Source organism: Aptenodytes forsteri, unplaced genomic scaffold, assembly GCF_000699145.1.
Source record: "Aptenodytes forsteri isolate BGI_AS27 unplaced genomic scaffold, ASM69914v1 Scaffold290, whole genome shotgun sequence".
Lineage (NCBI taxonomy): Eukaryota > Metazoa > Chordata > Aves > Sphenisciformes > Spheniscidae > Aptenodytes > Aptenodytes forsteri.
The window spans coordinates 670,757-680,603 of NW_008795244.1; the positions used below are offsets into that span (position 1 = coordinate 670,757).

The 9,847-nt window shown below is 48.7% G+C and overlaps 1 protein-coding gene across 1 annotated transcript in view; it reads left to right on the forward strand.

Moving 5' to 3' along the window:
• SGIP1 (SH3 domain GRB2 like endophilin interacting protein 1) overlaps positions 1–9,847 on the forward strand; it is a 41,500-nt gene that overhangs the window by 9,653 nt on the left and 22,000 nt on the right. Inside the window, exons 7-13 of the mRNA XM_019471909.1 lie at positions 817–992; positions 4,077–4,088; positions 4,798–4,809; positions 5,644–5,668; positions 6,049–6,100; positions 7,143–7,228; positions 8,499–8,591. Of these exons, the coding sequence (XP_019327454.1) occupies positions 817–992; positions 4,077–4,088; positions 4,798–4,809; positions 5,644–5,668; positions 6,049–6,100; positions 7,143–7,228; positions 8,499–8,591 (456 nt within the window). The remainder of the gene's footprint in view (positions 1–816; positions 993–4,076; positions 4,089–4,797; positions 4,810–5,643; positions 5,669–6,048; positions 6,101–7,142; positions 7,229–8,498; positions 8,592–9,847) is intronic.

Sequence of the window (9,847 nt, forward strand, 5' to 3'; positions counted from 1 at the left end):
TATTGTTTGTTTTCCCTCTTTTATTTTCCTTTTGAGCTGTCACTCCACAGCTAGAATAGGTTCTTAGAGGGAATTACATGAGGCAGTAGAGCAGAAGGTGATTTTAATTGCCTTTGATCCACTGCTATGAAATGAGGAGGAGGCGTGAGCAGTGCAGGGAGCATCCCAGTGGGGTGCCCCATGGAGACCCCGATGTCCCATCTCATCTGCAGTGGGTGCACCTGCGGGGCTGCGTGTGGGTGCTGGCCATGTGGTGCTTCATCACAGCTGGTACTGTTTCTGGGTGAAAATGGTCTGTATGGCAGTAAAAGCAAAATGAGCAAAGATCAATTTGCAGCTCCCATAACGTGCTCTGCAAAGGGGTGAGGAGATGTTGATGGCCAGAGCCCGTGCACGTGCAGAGTTCATAGGCTGGCAGAAGGTTTTAAGCCTCCTCCTCGCAGCTGGAGGAGGGTAAGTGGAAAAGCAAATTTTCTTCCTCTGCTGCCACTGAAAAATGCTGGCTCTCTGTGGGTGATGGGCCAGGATGGTCCCGACGGGGAGGAAGCCTGGACACCGATGCAAATCACTGCTGGGCTAAACCAGGGCAGGCTTTATCGCTGTGAGCACCAGTTCCCATGTCCTCTGCCCGCACACGGATAAAGCAGTGAGACATCACAGCAGGAGGATTTGCCCCTGCACACTACTCCCGCCCTGGGGCGTTTGGGATAAGCATTTCAAGAACACCTAATTCCCACTCTTCAGGGAGGCTTGAGCCTTTGAATGCCAAGGCTCTGCCCTGGCAGCAGAAAGAAACCTTCCTTAACTGTGCTCTACCTACCAAAGGAAAGCACTTCTATTCCTCCAGTGAATCTGAAGAGGAAGAGGAGGCACATAAGAAGTTCAACATTAAGATCAAGCCTTTGCAGGCTAAAGACATCCTGAAGAGCGCAGCGACGGTGGATGAGCTGAAGGCGTCAATAGGCAACATTGCACTTTCTCCATCCCCTGTGGTGAGTCCTCGGTGTTTCCGTCTCTTCCCCTGGTTGCAAAAGCAGTGGTGCTCTGCAGGGCTCATCCCGAGCAAGCAGGGGGCTTTTCCTTAGGTGCTGATGGTTAAGTTTGCATTTGTGTCCTTATTTATAGGGTCTAGCCTGTATGGAGCCAATAATGTGACTGCAGGTAGAGCTCAGATGTATCACAGTGATATTTCCAGTTCAAAATGTCTTAAAAATTCCCTTTCCTGCTCATAAAACAGGGCAACTGAGATCAGAATATACTATTCCTTTATTTTTCCCCTTTTTTCTCATTTTTCAATGTAGTCATCATTCAGGACAAAAATCGGATGGGTCTTGCCCTGATTCCCAGGAAAGGGAAATCATCTGTGGGGTTTTCCACACCGCTGCTATGGGATGTTAAAGGGACGTTTCTCGCCCTGGGGATGAATCCAGGGTTCCTGGAAGGAAAGGTCGTCTCTCCTTAGTCCCTCCCGGTATAAATACCATCACCCTCTGGTTTTCCTAAGGCTTGTCAAGATTTCTATTATCTCATCCCAATCTGTTCAGCCATGAAAAGATTTGATTTTTGTCTTTCAGTGGGCTTTAGTGTGGGCTATAGTGTCTTTTCAGATCAAGCTTTCTAAGATTTATAAATAGCCTATATCTGAAGTGTGAATGAATCTCAAACTCTAAGCAAAGATGAAATAAAATTACTGTGTTTTATTTCTTCTTTCCAAACCAACACAATGTCGCCAAGTTTAATGAAAGCTGCTGGGACAAGTCACTGTCCTTGGAAATACTGAGTCCCTCTGGCATGTCTCTGCTTCCCTCTGATGCTTGGTCCCTTTTAGCAATGTGGATGCTTTTTGCACTGTGACCAGGGAGTTTCTGGCAGTTAGCGTTCAAGGGTTAGAAACTGCAGTCAGCTGCTTTGGGAAGCACAAAAAAAAAAAAGAAAAAAGAGGGGAAAAAAAAAACCCCAAAAACCAACAACAAAAAAACCCCACCAAAATTAAGCAAAAAAAGGGGGTAGGGGAAGTCTTGGAGACTGGCAATTATTTGCCAAATAGGTGGATAACTTTGATCAAGGGAGAAAAAAACCCAGAATTTCTTATAGCAAAACCAAGCTAATTTTGCTTTTGCAAAGTGATGGCCCCAGCAGTTTGATGCACACACATGTATACATATATAATGTAGGAGACAACATTATTTTGGGAGGAGAGAGGAAGTAGTGCAACATTTTAAAAATGGGATAGGGAAAGCACTAAGAACTTACTTAAGGGGCCAAATTTATATTTGGTGTATTCTCCTTCCCTTGTGGCTTTTACTTCTGCATCCCTTGCTGGCAGCAGGCCTCTGCCACAGGGGTTTGCTGCTCTGGGCACTGCAGGGCACTCGCCCATCCCAGGGTGTAGCTGGTGGCTCTGGCACAGCTACGGCAGAGGTGTGGAGTAGCTGCTCATTGATTCTATACTGCAGCCTGCGGTGTAGGGATTTCAGAGAATCTGTCCCCCCCAAAAAAATAATAAAGCAATGTTGTCTCTAGCAATAAAGATCTATTAAGAAATTATTGAACGGTTATGCTCAGCTCCTAGCAGGCCAAAGTTCCTTGATTATTTTTATTCTTACTGACGAAATACTTGTATACCGGTGCAAAACCATTCAAGGATTAGGCTGATGCAGTCAGCAGTTCTTCTGCACCTTGCCTTTTCCAGGAAAACAAAACCCCACACATGCATTTTGCTAGATATGATTCTGTGTCTCCTCTTCTCCATGGTGTTTTTCCTGCTGAGGTCAGGGGGAGTTTTGCCATTGGTTAGGAAGGATTTAGCCCCTGGTGAGCACGCCTGCGTGTGCCAGCATGGTGCAGCCTGGATCCTGCCCTTTGGGTGTTGGGTTGGGACACTCTGTGCTTTGCTTCGGGGAAATCCATCACTGGCAGAGAACAGCCTGGGGCTGGAGCTGATGCCTCCCTGTAAAACAGCGCAGATGTGCTCTACTCAGCCCGAAGGGATCAGGGAAAAGCCCTGTGCTAGGCTGGACAGAAGGAACCGTGCTGCTTCCCCATGCTGGGATCCAAAATCCAGCATATGGAGCCAAAGAGCGCAGATGGGGAAGTGAACGGTGCCGCTACCGAGCAACTGGGTGCTCCCTGGCATGCCGGCTCCTGGCAAGCGGCACCGGCCCCACTGTCCAGGAAAGCACCAGTGCCCCAGGCAGGAGCTGGCCGAAGGAGTTTTGCATCCACGGGAGTTCCATGCTTTGCTGTGCAGGTCCCTGACCTTGTCCTGGGCTCATCTCCTCTCCAAAACCAGCTGCAAAGCCCTGCTCTGGCACGCTGTCTCTCCTGGAAGAGAGCAGCAGGATGGGAGATGCTGTGTCCATAGGCACTGTTGTCCCTATCCCTTTGGGGTGTAAATTATGGTGCCTTAACTTGAAGACAAGAAGAAAACTGGTTGTAAACTGGTGTCAGCTGCATCCTCTGTCTGAAGCCCAATAGCTCAGGTCTCGCTTCTTGAGAAGTATGCAGATGGTGGTACAACCTGCCCGTGCCACATACCGTACCAGCAACGGCCCGGCATCTTCAGACCTCCCACCCTCTTCCCTGCTCCTTCCTACCAGCAGCTCCTGCCTGCTTTGCTCTTTGCACCACAGAAAACTCAGCCCCAGGAGCGGGGGCTTTGTACTGGTCTGAAAAAATAGTCACTGGGCAAAGTTGATAAGTAATAGCCTTAAATTTAAGCACTTAGGGGTAAAATCATGCTTTTGACTTTTCCTCTCGTACGGACCTTTCCAAGAAATGAAACAGGTTGTGAAATGACCTTTGTCTGTAGCTAGCAGGGCCTGCTAATGACAAAGCATGTGAATCTTTTCTGTAAGATGGCTCAGATGCAGGTTTTTATCTCTATATGCTCTCTCTCACTCCAATCTTCTGTCTGAATGAATGACAGCCTGGCTGGATGCACGCATGAATCTACTTTGCTGTATGTTTAACAGTTATATGCCTGATACTACAAATCTTCTATTTCTGTATTATCCTTTTATAGAAAATATCTTATATTCTCATTTTCTTTTTTTTATTTTTCTGCATTCTTTTAGAGGAAAAGTCCGGTAAGAAATACAGTTTTTTATGTCTTATAACTTTTTAACAGTCTTGTGTTCTCTTGTTTGCACGGTCCGTTTTGCATGTCTCTGGAGCTGAAATGTAAAATGCAAATAACAAATCCTCCCATTTTGGAAGGCATTTTCTTTCTCCCTTGATTTAACTTAGAGCATTTTAAAATAGAGCTAGGCTGTCTTTGCTCTGAATGTACATAGTCTGGGGGTATAGTTTGGGTGAAAAAGCTGGTGGTTTTGGACAAGATGTATAAGGGCACATTTTACGTACGTCATTGCACATCAAAAGGTATGAGAGCGCAGAAAAACCCATCAGTGGTCGATGACCTCTGGTGCCACTGTATGCAATGGTGATGGCTTCCCCAAGAGGACTGGGCTTCAGACTGTTCTGAGGCCAAAATGGGGAAATTCACCCGTTCCATGGGGTTTGGGTTCCCTCTGGGGTTGCTCCGGATGCTGCCCTCCCCCTGCCTTGTGCCCCACGGCCAGGGTCACCCACCAGCCCGTGGGAGCAAGGCGTTGTGCTCCCAGCGGTGGGTGCTGGGGCTGGGGGCTGTGTGGAGGAGGAAACCCACCTGGTGCTGTGCCGCTGTGGCCTGTGAACCTGTGATGGAAGGGTGTGATGGGTGTTGGGGGACTTGGGGTGCTGACCTGTCACTCTCTGACCAGGTGTCTCTTCTCTCTTCCTTCTCGCTGACCGCAGCGGCGCAGCCCGGTAAGCACCCATGCCTGCTGCTTCTGCCCCTGCCGCTCTGGGAATGGGGTGCTGGTGTGGTCTGAGTCTGTGCTGGGGTTATGTGGCGAGCGCAGGGGAAGGGGAGCGGGGTGCCGGTGCCATTAGCTGCCCTGTTGTGTGACCCCAGGTGATGGTGGGACCTTGTCCCCCTGGCCAATGCAAAGGAGTCCCTGATGACGGGCATCCTCCACGGCTCAACCTGCATCTTTGCAAACCCCTCAGAGACCCTGCCCTTGGCACAGGCAGAGAGGCAGTGCTTGCGGTCCCGGGGTATGCCTGCTGCCTGTCCCCCCTGGTGGGGCTCCCCTCTCTACCATGCAGCCCCAGCTCCTGTGGTCTCGGGGCGGGGGGGTTGGCTTTTGCTGCATACAGGCATGTGTGTGTTGTGTGGCGAGAGCGAGGATTTAGATTGTTGAAAATAGGTTATTTGGCTTAGATTGATTTGCAGCCCATCAAACACGAAGATTTTGGTTTTACGTCACTTCTAATGGGGTGAGGGTGCCAGTGACTCCCGTAAGCCACTCACAGTCAGGACGGCTGTGAAGGCAGCCCTGCCAGGTGAGGCTTTAAGTGACTCAAAATCCTCTCGGTAGGGTTTTTCTGCTCCCTGTAGGCTGGGAGCAAACAAGATTTCACAACGCACACATGCAGCTGGGCATATTTCAGCTGCGTACAGTAAATATCACCCTAGATAGGCAATTCCTGCCACATCTGCTGGGCTGCTTTCCTCCTGCTGTGTCCCTCCTTGGGTGACAATTGCCATGTGTCCGTGTCCCTGTACATCCTGCTTACCTCGTGTGTTTCTAATTCCAGGGGACGATTAAAAGGAATTTATCCAGTAAGTATGTTCCGCAGCCTTCAAGAACAGTAATTAGTGCTGGCAGTGTGGTGGTGGTATTTTAGTGGTCCTGGCAGAAATTATGTCACCCAAATGTCTTCCTTAAAGAAGCCATATGGGACATCCTTGGGGTACCCTATAGAAACAGTGCAGCTCCATAGTCTAGCTCTCTACAGAAATAAAATCTGAATTAATAAAACAGACCTTTTTCTGCCAGCATCTCCGTAGCAGGCGTGGGACAGGACACGTGCTGTGCCGGTGGCATGCCTGGTGTGAGCCCTCCTGCCAACACGGGGTCCGGGTGGGCTGGGAGCGATGCTCGGGGGGCAGAGATACGGGAGAAACGGCTCTAACCCTGCACTGTCCGTCCTGTGCTGCAGGTGAGGAGATCGCACGGCCCCGGCGCTCCACGCCGACGCCAGACCCCGCCAGGTCAGTATGGAGTCCATCGGTATAATTATCCAACACAGCTACGTTCAGGCACATCAACCTAATATGGTTTTTAAACATTTTGATGGGTAATTGCGTATTTGCACCATTGCTCCATGGGAAGCACCTGTTTTCACCTCCAGATTTTGATCCTTTTTCATGTATACCTGGATGGGTCAAACCCAGAATAACACAGTAATGTCAGGGGGTATTTACTGCCACACAAATATTGCTATCACCTAGCTGAACTACCCGAACTTGGCTCATCAAAGACACCATTGCAGACACATCACTTTTATAACTTTTTAGGCTCATGAGACAGCCAAACGTTTGTGTTTGGTGTTTAAATAAGCTGAGAAAATGCTCCGTGCCGCTGGATGCAAGAGGCACAGGGAGCTTTGGGTCCATGGGCTCTTTGCTCAGATGCTGTGTGAGTAAATGAGAAAGGAATGGAGGTGCCCAGGCAGTGATGGCAGATCCCCCCAGAGCATGGCCAAACAAAAACATGCAGAGTTGAGGCGCTGATGGCAGTGGCACCCCTGGTTTCAGATGCACAGCATCCATACTTGCTCTCCCACAAGAGCAGCAAGGACATCCACTGCTGGAAGCCGGATCGATAGGGAGAGCTGACAAGTGTGTGCTGTGTAATATATTGATTTAGGAAAGCAGACTAGTTGGTATGGAGTGAAGCCAAATCTCACCAGGAGCATGCCCTGTGCAGCTGCATGGTTTTACTCAGGGTGCATGGTCCAGACCTTGACTTTTTTCCTTTTCCATGCAGTGTGGAGTAGCTCTGACTAATCCTGAAGCAATCCCCAGTGCCTCAGCGACTGCTTGGGCACTACAGCATTTGTACTGTAGTGCTATGGCCAGTGCTACCGCTCTCCTTTCCTTTTTTTCTGCCTGAAACCTTGTGTTTTGCCAGGTGCCTGTTAGTCTAGAACATAAATACTCCCTGAAAAATATATGTATTGGTACTCAAACACCAGGTTTGACTACAAACCTGAACCTCATGGTGTTCCTCTGTGCTTGTCTCGTCCTGCAGCAAGAAAGCCAGAGAGGACCCTGCCGCGCTGGCACCGCTCTTCGGGCCCCCGCTGGAGTCAGCGTTTGAGGAGCAGAAGCTGGATGGTGGGTTGGGGGACACGGGTGGCGTCTCCTCGCAGTGACCCCCGGCCGTGCTGTGCCCCGGGGATGGGTGGCACCCAGCTCTGCCAACAAGCAGGGTAGCCCTGGTGATCAACCCCACAGCCCTCTCTTAAAGGAGGGGAAAAAACAAAATTAAGGAAGAACACGAAAGGCAGGTAGTTGCATTACAGGCAGTGTGGGGTTGGGGTTTATATGGGTTATACAGAAATAGAGCAAGTGTTTAAGTCAATTAGTTAATTATGTGGTCTTGGGACAGATCCTGAAAGAGAATATTAAAAATATTGACTTTCAAATGAAACCCCGGTTTTGCCTGTTTAGCAGGCTCTGCTGATGTACCTCGAAGCAGTGTGTGTTTAACAGCGGCAGCCGTTAGCTTCTGACACTGCGGCAGCATTTCGTCATCATGCTAATTTAATTGAAGGAAGATATGAACGGAGCTGTCTGGCAATGCTTTACAGCCCCCCCGTGCCCGTGAAGATGTCATCTCAGTAATGTAATATTTTTCCCAGAAACAGCATTCCCCTGGACAGGAGTATAGGGACACTTTGCTGCCCCCCAAGCATTTTTTTTTTAAAGCTTTCCCAAAGCGCAGCGATCTTGCAAGGCTTGTTCTCCCCAAAGAAAAACCCCATTCACCCGCTGGAGCGGTTTGTTCCCAGAGAGGTCTCCTCCTCCCAGAGACAGCCGGCTCTTCTTGGCTATCAGGAAATGGCCGCTGCCACTTGTAGCCTAGTTATGCCTTGTAATTAATGACTCCAGTTAATTCTTTTAATCAAAACTATGTCTGCATGCAGTTCTTGATACATAAGCTAAGAAAAATAGTGCAAAAAGTTCAAATGAGATATAGAAGAGGGTTTTTTTCCCTACAATCTGTGTGAATATAATTGGATCTTTTCATTTTAATACCTGTTTTTTTCTGTGTATCCTAAAATTCCAGACAATTTCTGCAATTAATGCAGTGTTTCACTTAATGTAATAAGTCTCCAAATACGTAAACGGCATTGTTTTGTTTGTCAAGCAGCATGAGTGTCAAACTAATTGCATGACCTGTTTAAAAATCAGGCAAGCTTGTAATTATCTAACATTACAGAAAACCCCCTGTCTTTAATTAATGAGAGGTTTCTGTCACTATTTAGTTTCTTCTCTTTACAAGCCTCAGATGAATGCGTCTCATCTGTGTGTTTTGGTATTTGTAAGGAAATAGTTTTATTAATGCCCTTGCATGCATATTTATTTATTTTTGATTTTTCAGTTACTCTAGATCAGCCTGAGATATGGGGTTCGGTGCAGCCCGTCAACGTAAACGTAGAGTCCCCAAAGCTACCGAGACCTTTTCCAACTGGAAGTAAGTGACCGTGCAGGTTATCAACTGAAAATAAATTAATATATATGGAAATCAAATCTTTATTTTCCTCATCCAGACTCATGTACTGTGCAATTCTGTAACATTTTAATCCCGTAGCAAGTTAGAGGGGTTTTTCTTCCCCTGGCTTGACTCTAGCTGCAGTGCATTAGGGTGGAGGAAAGAGGGGTTTGATATGGGATGGATGGTACCCAGGGTGGGAGAGAGGATGCACGTCCTCCCCGGGGAAACGCACTTCTGCCAGTGTGTGCTCGATTTGCAAGGTGAAACATCTCTGGCCAGGGCAAATGACCTGCATGGAGCCAGCAGTTAAGCCTGCCCTGCCCTCGGAGGTGAGGCGTACCTAATCATTCATGTTAATGATGCAGTTATTTGGCTCAAAATGTCAGAAGCACCGGTTTCTCCAGGCTAATGTAAGGAAGGGCAACGCAGCCCCGAATCCCCAGTTTTCCTTGCAGCTTTCCCCGTTGCCTGGAGCCACTGGGGGAACCGCAGCCTTTCCTCCTCCCTAGCTGCAAAGTCATTCTTTCCTTGTTCCACTGCTCCTTTTCCCCTCGCTAGCCATTAGCACAACCTATTTCATGCCAAACCCACCCCCCAGCCCTGGCGCTGCTGGCTGGCCGGTGCTGATGTGCCAAGGTCAAGGCAACCTCTGGCCACGTCATGAGCTTGCAAGGGGACTGTGACACTTGTGATTGAAGTGATTACTTAATGGTGCTGAGCCACATCCAGAGCAGCCACGGCACCTCCTGGGCTGCTCCTCCAGGAGGTTCCGACTTGGATGCTATTTACATCTGCTTTGCAAAAATGCCCCTGTAAAGCAGCGCTGGGTTAATTAATCATGGCACTCCTCCTCCCGTATGTGCCTCCCGGATCCGTGCGGGATGGGCACGTGAGAAACGCGGAGGCAGATATGTGCCTCTGAGGCTACAGGTTTTAATTAAAATGTTAATTCGGGTTTTAAAACATGAGTACAATCTAAGACTTAAAAATGAAAAACAAACAAAACAAAAACCCCCCCAAAACTAAAACTCAGGAAAAAAGGCCACCAGTGATTGCTTGTTGCTCAGCGAAACACTAAACTCCTGGGCTGCGGGGATGCTCCTGCTTGCCCAGCAATCATCCCAGGGCTGGTGCTGCTGCCTGCTTTGCACCTTGGCAGCACGCTGCCGGATACGCCTTTCCCAGCGAAGCTGTGCACATTCCCAAACGTACTGTCACTGAATTTTTCCCTCTCT